Source organism: Oncorhynchus kisutch, unplaced genomic scaffold, assembly GCF_002021735.2.
Source record: "Oncorhynchus kisutch isolate 150728-3 unplaced genomic scaffold, Okis_V2 Okis01b-Okis20b_hom, whole genome shotgun sequence".
Lineage (NCBI taxonomy): Eukaryota > Metazoa > Chordata > Actinopteri > Salmoniformes > Salmonidae > Oncorhynchus > Oncorhynchus kisutch.
Genome location: NW_022261978.1, coordinates 3108726 through 3128034, shown reverse-complemented (window position 1 = coordinate 3128034; position 19309 = coordinate 3108726). Strand labels below are relative to the sequence as shown.

At 47.0% G+C, this 19309-nt stretch overlaps 1 protein-coding gene across 1 annotated transcript; it reads left to right on the top strand.

Annotated features, from left to right (window-relative positions):
• Nucleotides 1-235: 235 nt before the first annotated feature.
• LOC116358870 (palmitoleoyl-protein carboxylesterase notum1a) lies at nt 236-18601 on the top strand. The gene is made up of 11 exons (XM_031811127.1): nt 236-1155; nt 6319-6371; nt 8083-8178; nt 9505-9565; nt 10538-10596; nt 13550-13652; nt 13885-14076; nt 14250-14347; nt 14764-14911; nt 15069-15116; nt 15665-18601. Exons 1-11 carry the CDS (start codon nt 776-778, stop codon nt 16035-16037), a joined length of 1611 nt encoding a protein of 536 aa, XP_031666987.1. The 5' UTR covers nt 236-775; the 3' UTR covers nt 16038-18601.
• The last annotated feature ends 708 nt before the right edge of the window (nt 18602-19309 follow it).

Below are 19309 nucleotides of genomic sequence, written 5' to 3'. Positions count from 1 at the left end.
GATATTTCAGGTTTAGGGGTTAAGGTTGTATTAAGGGTTAGGGAAAATATAATTTTGAATGGGAATCATTTGTTTGTTCCCCACAAGGATAGTAAAACAAACGTGTATGTGTGTGTGAAACTCACGCCCCTCAAAGCACCAGCCCACGATAACGATTGGTTTGGGGGAAAGAAAAGGGGGAAACGTTTGAATAAAACCCCTCTGGTGCCTGGTAGTATGAATGTAACTGCGACCAGGACAGCAGCAACAAGTGATGCCATCTGTCTTATCAGCGCTGAGGGAAAACCGTTGGAAACCGTTGGAAATCTCAAGAAATAGAAGGGGGATGCAAGCACTTTTTGGTGAATCAGTAAAATGAGGCTGATTTGTATTTTTATCAGCGTTTTTACATTTTACGAGTGACTTCAAAGTTGTTTTCTATTTTTTTCATTGTTTAATATAGCCTATATTTTTATTTGAATTGCATTGCTTTCCCCCCTAATGGATGGGATTGAAGGCGAATGACGCACCACACTGAAACTATTTAAATGTTTTACGCGTTCTAGTGTGGAGGCGTTTTGGAGTGGTCGGACAGCACACGTCAAGCTCTAGAACCTTTGGAACACCTGATTCTTCTGTCGATAACACACGGATGCCAAGTGGAACTCTTTCTCTCTCTGTTTACATTTGATTCTCTTTGGCAACTTTTTCATTTAGCTCACCAGACCAGACGCACTCTTGTTTAGTTTTTATCCCAAGGAACTATTAAATCGTTTTCCCTTTTAAGGTTTTTGAAATGACGAGCCAAAGTACTGAGAGAAGTAGGCCTATAGGGACTCTGGCGTTGCTGCGTTCCGTTTTGCTGTTGGGTCTTCTTCACATTGGTGCACCAGAGGCGAGGAGGCTACGGGGCAGCCGCGCGCAACACCGGAGAGCCTCGGCCATGCCGTCCCCAACGTTAACATACAGGGACCGGGTAGTAGAGGGGACCGGAGCCGGTGAGAGCTTCCCGTTAGACTTCACCGCTGTCGAGGGGAACATGGACAACTTCATGACCCAAATTAAAAACCTGGCGCAGTCGCTGTACCCGTGCTCGGCGCAGAAGCTGGACCAGGACATGAGGCTGCACTTCTTGGACAATTCCTCTGCGACGTGTAACGATGGATCCCCAGCTGGGTAAGTGGAAGACTTTCAAGTTCGACGTTTAAGTTCTGAATTGGCCCGAATTAAAGTCGCCCTAAACTTCACTTTTCAACATTTCACAAGTAGCCTAAACTCACATGACAATCACATACTTTTGTTGTGCGTTTTGACTTTGACACGTTTCCAGTTGTCTATCAAACTCTCAATGGTTGAGTGAAATCCAGTCCATCTATCACCACCACAACAACAACTTTTCCTGCCCCGAATGTCAATCCGAATGTGACCGAAATGGATAAAAAATGACAAGATCAGAGGACGGGCGCTTTCTGAGATCTATGTCGGAGCCCGAGAGAGAGAAAGAGGGAGCCCGGACCGCGAGATCAGATGCCTTTCATCAATGGAACATTTGACAAAAGGAATTTTGCGGAAGGAGAGCACGCGAGGCCACAGTGAAAATAATGTTTTTCATGTACAGCAGGCGACAGGCAATGTATAGCTTTAGTGGTGGTTGGTTGGTTGTTTATTTAGTGGCGTTTATTTGCGTCACAGGTCTAGGATCAGCTTACCCTCTCCAAACCCATATAACCTCAACCGTTTTGAAGGGAAAACGCAAGACTGACTTCGGATCAGAGTCTATAGGGACAAATCTCATCCTCTTGTAGGCTACTATCCTTGTTGCCTTTGGCTTTATCCAAATTGTTTTCTAGACGGTGCGTCATGATATTGCGCATTTGGAGAGAGAAGTGAAATTGAGGAGGGGACGCTGTATTAGAATGGAATGTAGCGACGCTAATGGATGATTGTGATGAAAGACTGTGTGAAAGTAAAAACATTCCACGAAGCGGAAGCCCTGTTGTCCTCTCAGATCCACTTCCAGCCGCGACAGGTGCCCTGTTGTCCTCTCAGATCCACTTCCAGCCTTGACAGGTGCCCTGTTGTCCTCTCAGATCCACTTCCAGCCGCGACAGGTGCCCTGTTGTCCTCTCAGATCCACTTCCAGCCGCGACAGGTGCCCTGTTGTCCTCTCAGATCTACTTCCAGCCGCGACAGGTGCCCTGTTGTCCTCTCAGATCCCCTTCCAGCCGTGACAGGTGCCCTGTTGTCCTCTCAGATCTACTTCCAGCCGCGACAGGTGCCCTGTTGTCCTCTCAGATCCCCTTCCAGCCGTGACAGGTGCCCTGTTGTCCTCTCAGATCCACTTCCAGTCGCGACAGGTGCCCTGTTGTCCTCTCAGATCCACTTCCAGCCGCGACAGGTGCCCTGTTGTCCTCTCAGATCCCCTTCCAGCCGTGACAGGTGCCCTGTTGTCCTTTCAGATCCACTTCCAGCCGCGACAGGTGCCCTGTTGTCCTTTCAGATCCCCTTCCAGCCGCGACAGGTGCCCTGTTGTCCTCTCAGATCCACTTCCAGCCGTGACAGGTGCCCTGTTGTCCTCTCAGATCCACTTCCAGCCGTGACAGGTGCCCTGTTGTCCTCTCAGATCCACTTCCAGCCGCGACGGGTGCCCTGTTGTCCTCTCAGATCCACTTCCAGCCGCGACAGGTGCCCTGTTGTCCTCTCAGATCCCCTTCCAGCCGCGACAGGTGCCCTGTTGTCCTCTCAGATCCACTTCCAGCCGCGACAGGTGCCCTGTTGTCCTCTCAGATCCCCTTCCAGCCGCGACAGGTGCCCTGTTGTCCTCTCAGATCCACTTCCAGCAGCGACAGGTGCCCTGTTGTCCTCTCAGATCCACTTCCAGCCGCGACAGGTGCCCTGTTGTCCTCTCAGATCCACTTCCAGCCGCGACAGGTGCCCTGTTGTCCTCTCAGATCCACTTCCAGCCGCGACAGGTGCCCTGTTGTCCTCTCAGATCCACTTCCAGCCGCGACAGGTGCCCTGTTGTCCTCTCAGATCCACTTCCAGCCGCGACAAGTGCCCTGTTGTCCTCTCAGATCCCCTTCCAGCCGCGACAGGTGCCCTGTTGTCCTCTCAGATCCCCTTCCAGTCGGGACAGGTGCCCTGTTGTCCTCTCAGATCCCCTTCCAGCCGCGACAGGTGCCCTGTTGTCCTCTCAGATCCCCTTCCAGTCGGGACAGGTGCCCTGTTGTCCTCACAGATCCACTTCCAGCCGCGACAGGTGCCCTGTTGTCCTCTCAGATGCACTTCCAGCCGCGACAGGTGCCCTGTTGTCCTCTCAGATCCACTTCCAGCCGCGACAGGTGCCCTGTTGTCCTCTCAGATCCCCTTCCAGCCGCGACAGGTGCCCTGTTGTCCTCACAGATCCACTTCCAGCCACGACAGGTGCCCTGTTGTCCTCTCAGATCCACTTCCAGCCACGACAGGTGCCCTGCAGGAAAGCGTCATGACAGTTATAGGTTGATAGTGACCAATGGAGCAAACATGGGCCGATGGGAAGAAAATAGGGTTTATCCTCCAACGTTTCCAACGTTTCCAAATTCCAACGTTTTGGTCAAATAGTGCTTTGAAATCCTTCTGTTGTTTCACACCATGGTTGCCAGGTGTTGAGAGAGAAACACTGCCTTTTGCCAGTTGTATTTTGTCTTCTCCAGTGTGAGAACAAGCTCACAAGTCAACTGAAGGTTGAAGAATAGAATAGGCCCTATGAACAGTGTTATTCATCTTTAAGATGACTATTCCATTATGAATCAACGGGAGAGAACCAGAAAGAGAGCGAGATTCAGTTGATTCATCACAACGGAACCTCTCGTGATCCTACTCTATCCCAAATAAAGACCTCAGACCTACATCGCTTTACATAGAGAGGATGGAGAGAATCAGCACAACAGCAATTGTGAGTGTCTCCTCTCTCCATCGATGTGACTGTGTGTGTCAGCAGCATCCCAAACCACAAGAGACCTCTCAATAGACCCTCACTTGCGGTGCGCGAGGCCATGCACGGCCAGGCAGACACGCTCTGGGCACGCATGCATGCCTGCTCTATCTGACAACCAGCAGAGACAATTACAACCGGCGCTTATCCCTCCAACCACAAATGGCTAATTTCTCACGAAGGACCCAACCCTCTGAACCACGCAGTCTGCCCTCGAGAGTTACTGCAGAGATCCATCCAGCACGCTGAACTTCATCCAAATACTCCACAACATTGCATCTCTATTGACCAATTGAACCTCACTATAACTTCCAGCCCGGACTGGATTAGCTGTTGATACCTAGCCGTACCTAGCATGCTTGCTAACACCCACACGAGGGCGAAGCTAGCGTGGCTATATGTATAGTGGATCACTGCTGCTAAGGCGACACTTCTCCCGCGGCCATAGGCATGTGTGTGTAAAGCCCAAACAGGGGAGGGGGGTATTTCTCCACAGCCACGGGGAGTTATTAAGAACAATGTGTCTGAGGATGTGAGGAATTTACTCTCCCTGTGTTTCTTAATCACAAATGAAGCTTCTGACGTTGATTTGTTTGCACTACTTGAACCCAACCTGGCGTCCCCTCTCTACTCTCTAATTTTAAATGTTCCAACCTGGCGCTCCTCTCTACTCTCTCCTGTTTCATTTTTAAATGTTCCAACCTGGCGTCCCCTCTCTACTCTCTACTCTCTCCTGTTTCATTTTAAATGTTCCAACCTGGCGTCCCCTCTCTACTCTACTCTTTCATTTTAAATGTCCAACCTGGCGTCCCCTCTCTACTCTCTACTCTCTCCTGTTTCATTTTAAATGTCCAACCTGGCGTCCACTCTCTACTCTCTACTCTCTACTCTCTACTCTTTCATTTTAAATGTCCAACCTGGCGTCCCCTCTCTACTCTCTACTATCTACTCTCTACTCTTTCATTTTTAAATGTTTCAACCTGGCGTCCCCTCTCTACTCTCTACTCTCTACTCTCTACTCTTTCATTTTTAAATGTTCAACCTGGTGTCCCCTCTCTCTACTCTTTCATTTTTTAATGTTCAACCTGGCGTCCCTCTCTACTCTCTACTCTCTACTCTTTCATTTTTTAATGTTCAACCTGGCGTCCCCTCTCTACTCTCTCTCTCTCTCTCTCTCCATTCTACCTTTCCAACAGCTGTCCAGTAGAGACACAGTTGATCCTCTTTAACCTAAAACACCTGGTATATCTCTCACTAATGGAGATGGATGGCTGCAGAACAGGAGTCTGTGTGTGAACTGTTCATGCCATCACCTGCCTGCTCATAACAGCACACGAGTCTGTGTGTGAACTGCTCATGCCATCACCTGCCTGCTCATAACAGCACACGAGTGTGTGTCTGTTTCACACAACCTCACACATGCAGCCCAAAGACGTGTCCCCTTGTTTATGTGTGTGTCTGAGTGTCTGTGTGTCTGCCAGGCCGGACCACTAGTCATCAGTCTGACTGAGTGTCTGTGTGTCTGAGTGTCTGTGTGTCTGAGTGTCTGAGTGTCTGTGTGTCTGAGTGGCTGAGTGTCTGTGTGTCTGAGTGGCTGAGTGTCTGTGTGTCTGAGTGTCTTGAGTGTCTGTGTCTGCCAGGCCGGACCACTAGTCATCAGTCATCAGTAGTGTAACTCTCCTGTGGTGAGGACTTTCTATACACACTAATCCATTCCTTAATATAATGGCCCTGGGTTCCTTTGATATAGGCATCCAAACAGGCCCCTGTTGAAAGGGTGTTTTAGGCATCTGAATGGGCTCTGTCTGTCTGAGTGTTTTAGCTGGAAACCAGAGCCAAATGTTTCAAGTCTAGTTCAAAGCAGAAGCCTAAAGGACCTCACACGTTCTGGAGCCGTCGATAACACAAACCCACCCAGTGTGTGTGAATGTAGATTCTCAGAAATACATACTCTCTCTGCGTGTGTGTGTGTGTGTGTGTGTGTGTGTGTGAATGTAGATTCTCAGAAATACATACTCTCTCTCTGTGTGTGTGTGTGTGTGAATGTAGATTCTCAGAAATACATACTCTCTCTGTGTGTGTGTGTGTGTGTGTGTGTGAATGTAGATTCTCAGAAATACATACTCTCTCTGTGTGTGTGTGTGTGAATGTAGATTCTCAGAAATACATACTCTCTCTGCGTGTGTGTGTGTGTGTGTGTGTGTGTGTGTGTGTGTCGGGGTCTGCCAACACTGCTTTCCCCCCCCAGTCTAATCTGACTCTGTCAGATGGCCCACTTTGAAGAAGAAAAGGGGAGTGAGGGAGAAACACACACACACACACACACACACCTGTAAAACAGTTTGTTTTTGTATTGTCCTGTATAGGTACTACATCAAGGAATCTAAAGGCAGCAAGAGATGGCTGATATTCTTGGAGGGTGAGTTGAGAGGTTTAAGACTTCCAAACGCTCTGGTATTTGTCTGTTGTGTATTTCAATCCCAGGCACGTTACAGGGCAGAACGCTGTACAGCCGACAACCTCTTAATGTTTATGTACGTTGGAGTTGACAATCACTGTGTTTATCGTGAATGTGAGCTGCACAAATGGCAGAGAAATGACCTTTAAAAGGTGCTGTGTGCTGCTCTATAAACGGCCTTGGATTGGACCCTGGTGCTGTGTTGTTGTTGTTGTTCTTCTTCTTCTCTGTGTAGGTGGAAGGAACTGTGTGTAATGTTGTTGTTGGTCTGTGTAGGTGGATGGTACTGTATGTAATGTTTTTGTTGGTCTGTGTAGGTGGATGGTACTGTATGTAATGTTGTTGTTGGTCTGTGTAGGTGGATGGTGCTGTGTGTAATGTTGTTGGACTGTGTAGGTGGATGGTACTGTGTGTAATGTTGTTGTTGGTCTGTGTAGGTGGATGGTACTGTGTGTAATGTTGTTGTTCTGTGTAGGTGGATGGTGCTGTGTGTAATGTTGTTGTTGGTCTGTGTAGGTGGATGGTGCTGTGTGTAATGTTGTTGTTGGTCTGTGTAGGTGGATGGTACTGTGTGTAATGTTGTTGTTGGTCTGTGTAGGTGGATGGTGCTGTGTGTAATGTTGTTGTTGGTCTGTGTAGGTGGATGGTACTGTATGTAATGTTGTTGTTGGTCTGTGTAGGTGGATGGTACTGTGTGTAATGTTGTTGTTGGTCTGTGTAGGTGGATGGTGCTGTGTGTAATGTTGTTGTTGGTCTGTGTAGGTGGATGGTACTGTATGTAATGTTGTTGTTGGTCTGTGTAGGTGGATGGTGCTGTGTGTAATGTTGTTGGTCTGTGTAGGTGGATGGTACTGTATGTAATGTTGTTGGTCTGTGTAGGTGGATGGTGCTGTGTGTAATGTTGTTGGTCTGTGTAGGTGGATAGTACTGTGTATAATGTTGTTGGTCTGTGTAGGTGGATGGTACTGTGTGTAATGTTGTTGGTCTGTGTAGGTGGATGGTACTGTGTGTAATGTTGTTGTTGGTCTGTGTAGGTGGATGGTACTGTGTGTAATGTTGTTGTTGGTCTGTGTAGGTGGATGGTACTGTGTGTAATGTTGTTGGTCTGTGTAGGTGGATGGTACTGTGTGTAATGTTGTTGTTGGTCTGTGTAGGTGGATGGTACTGTATGTAATGTTGTTGTTGGTCTGTGTAGGTGGATGGTACTGTATGTAATGTTGTTGTTGGTCTGTGTAGGTGGATGGTACTGTGTGTAATGTTGTTGTTGGTCTGTGTAGGTGGATGGTGCTGTATGTAATGTTGTTGTTGGTCTGTGTAGGTGGATGGTACTGTATGTAATGTTGTTGTTGGTCTGTGTAGGTGGATGGTACTGTGTGTAATGTTGTTGTTCTGTGTAGGTGGATGGTGCTGTGTGTAATGTTGTTGGTCTGTGTAGGTGGATGGTACTGTGTGTAATGTTGTTGTTGGTCTGTGTAGGTGGATGGTACTGTGTGTAATGTTGTTGGTCTGTGTAGGTGGATGGTACTGTGTGTAATGTTGTTGGTCTGTGTAGGTGGATGGTACTGTGTGTAATGTTGTTGTTGGTCTGTGTAGGTGGATGGTACTGTATGTAATGTTGTTGTTGGTCTGTGTAGGTGGATGGTACTGTATGTCATGTTGTTGGTCTGTGTAGGTGGATGGTACTGTTTCAACAGACAGACTTGTGACACCAGGTACCAGACAATGAGGAGATTCATGAGCTCCCTCAAGTGGCCACGCACCAGAACAGGTCAGCACACTGTTATAAACACTTATTACAAGCTCATGACATGTTTATTAATGGTAATAGCGAGTAATACTGTTTCTATAACCTGTGCTAGTCAGACTTCACCAGAACACTGTACAACATGCTTATAACATGTTTATGAACTAGTAATAATAACTAGTATTAAGTGTTATAACCAGTCAAAATTAGGCTTATGATTTGTCTGTTCAGGGAGCTGCTGCAAAAACGAATTGACTCTTTAAAAATCATTGGTCCAGTACAGGCTGTAGAGGGAACAGATCTCAGGCCATATAAATGTTAGTGTTTCCCATTAATCAGTAGAACTCAGTCAGTCTGTCTGTTTTAGTTACCAAAATTAATCTCACACTCACAAGTACCTCTCCCTCCCTCCCTCCCTCCCTCCCTCCCTCCCTCCCTCCCTCCCTCCCTCCCTCCCTCCCTCCCTCCCTCCCTCCCTCCCTCCCTCTCTCTCTCTCTCTCTCTCTCTCTCTCTCTCTCTCTCTCTCTCTGTCTCTCTGTCTCTCTGTCTCTCTGTCTCTCTCTCTCTCTCTCTCTCTCTCTCTCTCTCTCTCTCTCTCTCTCTCTCTCTCTCTCTCTCTCTCTCTCTCTCTGTCTCTCTGTCTCTCTGTCTCTCTCTCTCTCTCTCTCTCTTCATTTCCATGCGTCTTTATCCCCTCTTCATTTCCATGGGTCTTTATCCCCTCTCTCTCTTCATTTCCATGGGTCTTTATCCCCTCTCTCTCTTCATTTCCATGGGTCTTTATCTCCCCCTCTCTCTCTTAATTTCCATGGGTCTTTATCCCCTCCTCTCTCTCTTCATTTCCATGGGTCTTTATCTCCCCCTCTCTCTCTTAATTTCCATGGGTCTTTATCCCCTCCTCTCTCTCTTCATTTCCATGGGTCTTTATCCTCCTCTCTCTCTTCATTTCCATGGGTCTTTATACCCCTCTCTTCATTTCCATGGGTATTTATCCCCTCTCTCTCTTCATTTCCATGGGTCTTTATCCCCTCTCTCTCTCCATTTCCATGGGTCTTTATCCCCTCTCTCTCTTCATTTCCATGGGTCTTTATCCCCTCTCTCTCTTCATTTCCATGGGTCTTTATCCCCTCTCTCTCTTCATTTCCATGGGTCTTTATCCCCCCCTCTCTCTTCATTTCCATGGGTCTTTATACCCCTCTCTTCATTTCCATGGGTCTTTATCCCCTCTCTCTCTTCATTTCCATGGGTCTTTATCCCCTCTCTCTCTTCATTTCCATGGGTCTTTATCCCCTCTCTCTCTCTTCATTTCCATGGGTCTTTATCCCCTCTCTGTGGTTCTCTGTCTCCAGGTACAGGTATTCTGTCTCCTCAGCCAGAGGAGAACCCCTATTGGTGGAATGCCAACATGGTGTAAGAACTCCATCCTCTTTTCTCTTCGTTATTTGACTCCTTCTTTTCAGTCTGCTCTCTCTCTCTCTCCTATCGCTCTTCTCTGCTATCGCTCTTCTCTGCTATCGCTCTTCTCTGCTATCGCTCTTCTCTGCTATCGCTCTTCTCTCCTATCGCTCTTCTCTCCTATCGCTCTTCTCTCCTATCGCTCTCTCCTATCGCTCTTCTCTGCTATCGCTCTTCTCTGCTATCGCTCTTCTCTCCTATCGCTCTTCTCTGCTATCGCTCTTCTCTGCTATCGCTCTTCTCTGCTATCGCTCTTCTCTCCTATCGCTCTTCTCTCCTATCGCTCTTCTCTCCTATCGCTCTCTCCTATCGCTCCCTCCCTCTGACTGGAAAACTCTCAGTCTCTGTGTGTTAGGGTTTTCTAACTCTCTGTCTGTCTGTCTGTCTGTCTCCCCCTGAGGACTCTGTCTGTCTGTCTGTCTGTCTGTCTGTCGATAATTAGATCATTAAATCATTCAATTGTAATTACTTTGCCACTATGGCCTATTTATTGCCTTACCTCCCTAATCTTACCTCATTTGCACATACTGTATATAGACTTTTTCTACTGTATTATTGACTGTATGTTTGTTTATTCCATGTGTAACTGTGTTTGTGTCACACTGCTTTGCTTTATCTTGGCCAGGTCGCAGTTGTAAATGAGAACTTGTTCTCAACTGGCCAACTGGTTGATCTATTTGTTGAAGAGGGTGGGGCTTAAGCTGCATCCCTGTCTCACCCCATGGCCTGGTGGAAAGAAATGTGTGGTTTTTTTGTGCCAATTTTAACCCCAGACTTGTTGTTTGTGTACATGGATTTTATAATGTCATATGTTTTTCCCCCAACACCACTTTCCACCCATTTGTATAGCAGACCCTCATGCCAAATTGAGTCAAAAGGTTTTGGAAATCAACAAAGCATGAAGATCTCTCTCTCCTCTCCCTCTAGGTTCATCCCATACTGCTCTAGTGATGCCTGGAGTGGAGCCTCAGCAAAGACTGACCAAAGTAGGGAACATCAGTTCAGTATATAGTGCACTCTATAGGGAATAGGGTCCTCTTTGGAAAAACACTGCATTTCATTTCAAATAATTCAAGACATTTAAGTGATAATTCCTGATAATGTCTGTCAGTTCGGTTGCCAGAGACGAGACCCATTTGTTCCTTCTGTCAGTTCGGTTGCCACAGACGCGACCCAGTCGTTCCTTCTGTCAGTTCGGTTGCCACAGACAAGACCCATTCGTTCCTTCTGTCAGTTCGGTTGCCAGAGATGAGACCCATTCGTTCCTTCTGTCAGTTCGGTTGCCACAGACGCGACCCATTCGTTCCTTCTGTCAGTTCGGTTGCCAGAGACGAGACCCATTCGTTCCTTCTGTCAGTTCGGTTGCCAGAGACGAGACCCATTCGTTCCTTCTGTCAGTTCGGTTGCCAGAGACGAGACCCATTCGTTCCTTCTGTCAGTTCGGTTGCCAGAGACGAGACCCAGTCGTTCCTTCTGTCAGTTCGGTTGCCACAGACGAGACCCATTCGTTCCTTCTGTCAGTTCGGTTGCCACAGACGCGACCCATTCATTCCTTCTGTCAGTTCGGTTGCCACAGACGAGACCCATTCGTTCCTCCTGTCAGTTCGGTTGCCAGAGACGCGACCCAGTCGTTCCTTCTGTCAGTTCGGTTGCCACAGACGAGACCCATTCGTTCCTTCTATCAGTTCGGTTGCCAGAGACGAGACCCATTCGTTCTTTCTATCAGTTCGGTTGCCACAGACGAGACCCATTCGTTCCTTCTATCAGTTCGGTTGCCAGAGACGAGACCCATTCGTTCCTTCTGTCAGTTCGGTTGCCAGAGACGAGACCCAGTCGTGGGTTCTAAATGTTCTATTGCTGGTAACGTTCTGATCCCTTGCTTGCTAGCTGGCCAACTACATTTATTTGGATACTTCCACAACAATGAGCTAATGAGGCGTGATTTCACCTGACATAGAAACTGTGTTCTCTCGCTAACCAACAACACAGCTGACACAATCACTTCAAACTGGAACTGGAAAGACTGCAAACTAGCTGCACTTTGTTTCAACCGATTTCTATTGACATTTCTTTGTATACACAGTGGGGAGAACAAGTATTTAATACACTGCCGATTTTGCAGGTTTTCCTACTTACAAAGCATGTAGAGGTCTGTAATTTTTAACATAGGTACACTTCAACTGTGAGAGACGGAATCTAAAATCCCTGCTGCACACACTGCAGCAGGGATTTTGGCCCACTCCTCCATACGGACCTTCTCCAGATCCTTCAGGTTTCGAGGCTGTTGCTGGGCAATATGGACTTTCAGCTCCCTCCAAAGATGTTCTATTGGGTTCAGGTCTGGAGACTGGCTAGGCCACTCCAGGACCTTGAGATGCTTCTTACGGAGCCACTCCTTAGTTGCCCTGGCTGTGTGTTTTGGGTTGTTGTCATGCTGGAAGACCCAGCCACGACCCATCTTCAATGCTCTTACTGAGGGAAGGAGGTTGTTGGCCAAGATCTCGTGATACTTGGCCCCATCCATCTTCCCCTCAATACGGTGCAGTCGTCCTGTCCCCTTTGCAGAAAAGCATCCCCAAAGAATGATGTTTCCACCTCCATGCTTCACGGTTGGGATGGTGTTCTTGGGGTTTTACTCATCCTTCTTCTTCCTCCAAACACGGCGAGTGGAGTTTAGACCAAAAACCTCTATTTTTGTCTCATCAGACCACATCCCTCCTCTGGATCATCCAGATGGTCATTGGCAAACTTCAGACGGGCCTGGACATGCGCTGGCTTCAGCAGGATTGCGTACACTGCAGGATTTTAATCCATGACGGCATAGTGTGTTACTAATGGTTTGCTTTGAGACTGTGGTCCCAGATTTCTTCAGGTCATTGACCAGGTCCTGCCGTGTAGTTCAGGGCTAATCCCTCACCTTCCTCATGATCATTGATGCCCCACGAGGTGAGATCTTGCATGTAGCCCCAGACCACGGGTGATTGACCGTCATCTTGAACTTCTTCCATTTTCTAATAATTGCGCCAACAGTTGTTGCCTTCTCACCAAGCTGCTTGCCTATTGTCCTGTAGCCCATCCCAGCCTTGTGCAGGTCTACAATTTAACCCTGATGTCCTTACACAGCCCCCTGGTCTTGGCCATTGTGGAGAGGTTGGAGTCTGTTTGATTGAGTGTGTGGACAGGTTTAATTTATACAGGTAATGAGTTCAAACAGGTGCAGTTAATACAGGTAATGAGTGGAGAACAGGAGGTCTTCTTAAAGAAAAACTAACAGGTCTGTGAGAGCCGGAATTCTTACTGGTTGGTAGGTGATCAAATACTTATGTCATGCAATAAAATGCAAATTAATTACTTAAAAATCATACAATGTGATTTTCTGGATTTGGTACCTATGATAAAAATGACAGACCTCTACATGCTTTGTAAGTAGGAAACACTGCCGATTTTGCAGGTTATCAAATACTTGTTCTCCCCACTGTATACACCAAAAAATATGCGGATTCATTATTTCGACTGACTGAGAAAAGCTTCCTGCCTGTCTCATCCTGAAGCGTTGGGACAGCTGGAGATCGAATTTTAATATTTAAACAATGTTGCAAATGTCAGAGAGACAGACAGCAAGGTTTATACAAATCTCTGTTGTTGAAAACTAAATGTTAGTCTAAAAGAAATGTGAGATCATGTCTAGATGCTTTTTATAGTGGAGATGAAGTTTATAAATTGCCTGGCTGGGCTGATGAGACCGTGGATTGCAGTCACATGGAACAGAGTAAATAGACATTTCAACATCATAGATTTAGCTGGTGGTAACTTGTGGAATAGACACCGGCTGGAATGCGGTTTTAACCAATCAGCATTCAGAATTAAACCCACCGGTTGTATAACAAGCTATCAATCAATGTGTCTACTGCGCCTGTCTTCCTGTTTCTCTCTGTGTAGGTGACTATGCGTTCATGGGCTCAGTGATCATTAAGGAGGTGGTTAATGAGCTGCTTACTAAAGGACTGGACAGCGCTAAGGTCCTGCTACTGGCTGGGAGCAGGTCAGTACACTGTGTGTGTGTCTGATAAAATCACCACAGTCTCAAACCTTTTAACTTTACTTACTTGTTGGACATCCGTCTGTTTCTCCCTCAATCTGGCCCTCTGGACCTCTGGACCTCTGGCCCTCTGGACCTCTCCAACTCTCCTTATTTCCCCCTCTCTGGATTACTGAATGTTTTTTACACTCTCTCCCTTTCCTTTCTCTCCCCACTTCCTCCCTCTCCCCTGCAGTGCGGGGGGTACAGGTGTACTACTGAACGTGGACCGTGTGGCGGAGCACCTGGAGTCCCGGGGACAAGGGGAAATTCAGGTCCGGGGTCTGGCTGACTCTGGCTGGTTCCTGGATAACAAGCAGTACAGATCTACAGACTGTCACAGCACCATCAGCTGTGACCCTACTGAGGCTATCAGGAGAGGAATCAGGTGAGAGAGAGAAGAGGGAAGGAGGGAGGGGAGAGAGAGAAGGAGGGGAGGGGAGGGAGGGAGGGAGGGAGGGGGAGGGAGGGAGGGAGGGAGGGGGAGAGAGAGGTAGAGGGAGAGACAACGAGTGACCATACGAGTGATAACTGTGACTATACTTCCTGTTTCCTGTCTAGGTACTGGGGTAGTGTGGTGCCAGAGAGCTGCAGACAGACTCACATAGGAGAGGAGTGGAACTGCTTCTTCGGATATAAAGTCTACCCCACGCTCAAGAGTAAAAGTGTTTCTAGTACTCTCTCTCTCTCTTCCCCCTCTCTCTCTCTGTGTGTGTCTCTCCCTCTCTCTCTTCTCTCTCTCCCTCTCTCTCTGTGTGTGTCTCTCTCTCTTCTCTCTCACCCTCTCTCTCTGTGTGTGTCTCTCTCTCTTCTCTCTCTCTGTGTGTCTCTCTCTCTCCCTCTCTCTCTGTGTGTGTGTCTCTCCCTCTCTCTCTTCTCTCTCTCTGTGTGTGTGTGTCTCTCTCTCTAGCACGGTCTCTTCCCTCTTGCTCTGTCTCTTCTTCTGTGTGTCTCCCTCTAGCACTCTTTTTCTCTCCACGTGCAGTGTTATTTGATGAGACCCAGTTAACAGTAGACACCCTCTCTCCTCCCTCCCCCCCCCCCCCCCCCCTCTAACCTCTCTCTCTCTCTCTAGGTCCAGTGTTTGTAGTCCAGTGGTTATTTGATGAGGCCCAGTTAACAGTAGATAACATCCACCTGACTGGTCATCCGGTCCACGAGGGACAATGGAGATACATACAGAATCTGGGCAATGAGCTGAGGAACACACTCAAAGACGTCCCGTAAGACACACACGCACACATTGGATAGTATACACAGAGATACACACACACAATAATGTACAAACACACACACATACCATAACTTCCTGTTTTATGTTATGTGGAATGTTAACTCTCCTCTGATCACGTTGATGGATCTGTCTGTTCTGACTGCCAGGGCCCTGTTTGCTCCAGCCTGCCTATCCCATGAGGTCATCACCAGGAAGTGAGTGAACAGTCACTGATCATAATTTCTCCTCAGATTAGACATATCATAACTGGGTCTCAGATTAGACATATCATAACTGGGTCTTAGATTAGACATATCATAACTGGGTCTCAGATTAGACATATCATAACTGGGTCTCAGATTAGACATATCATAACTGGGTCTCAGATTAGACATATCATAACTGGGTCTTAGATTAGACATATCATAACTGGGTCTTAGATTAGACATATCATAACTGGGTCTCAGATTAGACATATCATAACTGGGTCTTAGATTAGACATACCATAACCGGTTCTCAGATTAGACATATCATAACTGGGTCTCAGATTAGACATACCATAACTGGGTTTTAGATTAGACATATCATAACTGGGTCTCAGATTAGACATATCATAACTGGGTTTTAGATTAGACATATCATAACTGAGTCTCAGATTAGACATATCAGAACCTTAATTTGGAGCTTTGCAAAAAAATGAGTGACTTGACCGAGTACCTCTCCCATTTCTAACCTCCTTTCCACTCCTCCGTGTTACCATAGTTACTGGATGGACATCCAAGTCAAAGGAACATCCCTCCCCAGAGCCCTACACTGCTGGGACCGTGGTCTCCACGACAACAACCTCCACCAAAGATCCTCCAACAACGACACCCATAGCAACAATCCTAACCCCACCCCCAATAAGGCCCTGCCCCCAGCTTCCTCTCCGAGGCGCTGTCCTCTGCGTCTGATTGACAGCTGCCCCTGGCCTCACTGTAATCCCACCTGTCCCACTATACGGGATCAGATCACCGGACAGGAAATGAGCGTGATCCAGTTCCTGAAACACATGGGGTTTGATGTTGCCAAGATGGCCCAGCAACAGGGCATGGACGCAGGGAGACTGCTGGGGATGCTGAATAACGGGAACTGAGCAGGGAGAGACTCACACAGGTAGCTGAAATGAAACGCACACACACACTCTGACACAGCAGCGCCATAGAACGCTTTGGTGGAGATGAAAGGAACAGAATAGAAACAGAACTGAACTCTAAGCAACAGAACTGAACTCTAAGCAACAGGACTGAACTCTAAGCAACAGGACTGAACTCTAAGCAACAGAACTGAACTCTAAGCAACAGGACTGAACTCTAAGCAACAGGACTGAACTCTAAGCAACAGGACTGAATAAATTTAAGTTCAAACAACTGAACAATGCTGAACTGACCAACGCTGAACTGAACAACGCTGAACTGACCAACGCTGAACTGACCAACGCTGAACTCAACAACGCTGAACTCAACAACGCTGAACTCAACAACGCTGAACTCAACAACGCTGAACTCAACAACGCTGAACTGTCAACAACGCTGAACTCAACAACGCTGAACTCAACAACGCTGAACTCAACAACGCTGAACTGAACTCAACAACGCTGAACTCAACAACGCTGAACTGTCAACAACGCTGAACTGTCAACAACAGGACTGAACTCTAAGCAACAGGACTGAACTCTAAGCAACAGGACTGAACTCTAAGCAACAGGACTGAATAAATGTAAGTTCAAACAACTGAACAACGCTGAACTGACCAACGCTGAACTGACCAACGCTGAACTGACCAACGCTGAACTGACCAACGCTGAACTCAACAACGCTGAACTCAACAACGTTGAACTCAACAACGCTGAACTCAACAACGCTGAACTCAACAACGCTGAACTCAACAACGCTGAACTCACAACGCTGAACTGAACTCAACAACGCTGAACTCAACAACGCTGAACTGTCAACAACGCTGAACTGTCAACAACAGGACTGAACTCTAAGCAACAGGACTGAACTCTAAGCAACAGAACTGAACTCTAAGCAACAGGACTGAACTCTAAGCAACAGGACTGAACTCTAAGCAACAGAACTGAACTCTAAGCAACAGGACTGAACTCTAAGCAACAGGACTGAACTCTAAGCAACAGGACTGAATAAATTTAAGTTCAAACAACTGAACAACGCTGAACTGACCAACGCTGAACTGACCAACGCTGAACTGAACAACGCTGAACTGACCAACGCTGAACTGAACAACGCTGAACTCAACAACGCTGAACTCAACAACGTTGAACTCAACAACGCTGAACTCAACAACGCTGAACTCAACAACGCTGAACTCAACAACGCTGAACTGTCAACAACGCTGAACTCAACAACGCTGAACTCAACAACGCTGAACTCAACAACGCTGAACTGAACTCAACAACGCTGAACTCAACAACGCTGAACTGTCAACAACGCTGAACTGTCAACAACAGGACTGAACTCTAAGCAACAGGACTGAACTCTAAGCAACAGGACTGAACTCTAAGCAACAGGACTGAACTCTAAGCAACAGAACTGAACTCTAAGCAACAGGACTGAACTCTAAGCAACAGGACTGAACTCTAAGCAACAGGACTGAATAAATTTAAGTTCAAACAACTGAACAACGCTGAACTGACCAACGCTGAACTGACCAACGCTGAACTGACCAACGCTGAACTGACCAACGCTGAACTGACCAACGCTGTACTGACCAACGCTGAACTCAACAACGCTGAACTCAACAACGCTGAACTGTCAACAACGCTGAACTCAACAACGCTGAACTGAACTCAACAACGCTGAACTGTCAACAACGCTGAACTGTCAACAACGCTGAACTCAACAACGCTGAACTCAACAACGCTGAACTCAACTCAGCCAAACCTGAACAGAACTAAACTATACTGAAATAGTGTTTTGGGTGCGAAAAGACATACACAAATGGAACGTCATCCGTTTTAAGGATACTATCCCAAATGGCATCAGATTCCCCCTTAGGGCTCTGGTCAAAACTAGTGCACTATATTGTGAATAGAGTGCCATTTGGGACGCAATCTGTTAGTTTTAAAGTAAATAAGACAACGGACTTGTGGATTTAGAAAATATATATATGCATAATAGGTGTAGAAGTTGTGTATGTATATGAAGTGGAATCCTCAGACTGTAATGACTTGATAGACTTCAATTATCATTTTGATCAATGCTACAGAAGATACAGAATCAAGTTTCTGATATGAAAGGCAATGGAATATAGCCCCTCATAGGCTGCGTTTACACAGGCAGACTAATTCTGATCCATTTCCACTAATTGGTCTTCTAACCAATCAGATCAGGGTCTTTTCCCAATAATTGGGTCAAAAAAACAGAATTGGGCTGCCTGTGTAAACACAGCCTTAGTAACAAGGGTTCACTAGAACTGATTGATTGATCAGAATTGTCTCAAACGACCACATAGCCTACTGCCACATATGAACTCACCAGCAGAGAGGGATGGAGACTGCCACACCTAAACATAGGATACTAGCAGAGTGAGAGATGTCTGGATGGATGGATGATACAGTAGGTGGGGAATGGGAGAGATGTCTGGATGGATGGATGATACAGTATGTGGGGAATGGGAGAGATGTCTGGATGGATGGATGATACAGTATGTGGGGAATGGGAGAGATGTCTGGATGGATGGATGATACAGTATGTGGGGAATGGGAGAGATGTCTGGATGGATGGATGATACAGTATGTGGGGAATGGGAGAGATGTCTAGATGGATGGATGATACATTATGTGGGGAATGGGAGAGATGTCTGGATGGATGGATGATACAGTATGTGGGGAATGGGAGAGATGTCTGGATGGATGGATGATACAGTATGTGGGGAATGGGAGAGATGTCTGGATGGATGGATGATACAGTATGTGGGGAATGGGAGAGATGTCTGGATGGATGGATGATACAGTATGTGGGGAATGGGAGAGATGTCTGGATGGATGGATGATACATTATGTGGGGAATGGGAGAGATGTCTGGATGGATGGATGATACAGTATGTGGGGAATGGGAGAGATGTCTGGATGGATGGATGATACAGTATGTGGGGAATGGGAGAGATGTCTGGATGGATGGATGATACAGTATGTGGGGAATGGGAGAGATGTCTGGATGGATGATACAGTATGTGGGGAATGGGAGAGATGTCTGGATGGATGATACAGTATGTGGGGAATGGGAGAGATGTCTGGATGGATGATACAGTATGTGGGGAATGGGAGAGATGTCTGGATGGATGATACAGTATGTGGGGAATGGGAGAGATGTCTGGATGGATGGATGATACAGTATGTGGGGAATG

What these genes read in the sequence shown, in the direction of transcription:
- LOC116358870 (XM_031811127.1), top strand. Translation starts at nt 776, where the DNA reads ATGACGAGCCAAAGTACTGAGAGAAGTAGGCCTATAGGGACTCTGGCG. An exon ending in ATGGCTGATATTCTTGGAGG is followed by an intron (nt 6,372 to 8,082) that starts GTGAGTTGAGAG and finishes TGGTCTGTGTAG; the next exon opens with GTGGATGGTACTGTTTCAAC. An exon ending in GCTATCAGGAGAGGAATCAG is followed by an intron (nt 14,077 to 14,249) that starts GTGAGAGAGAGA and finishes TTTCCTGTCTAG; the next exon opens with GTACTGGGGTAGTGTGGTGC.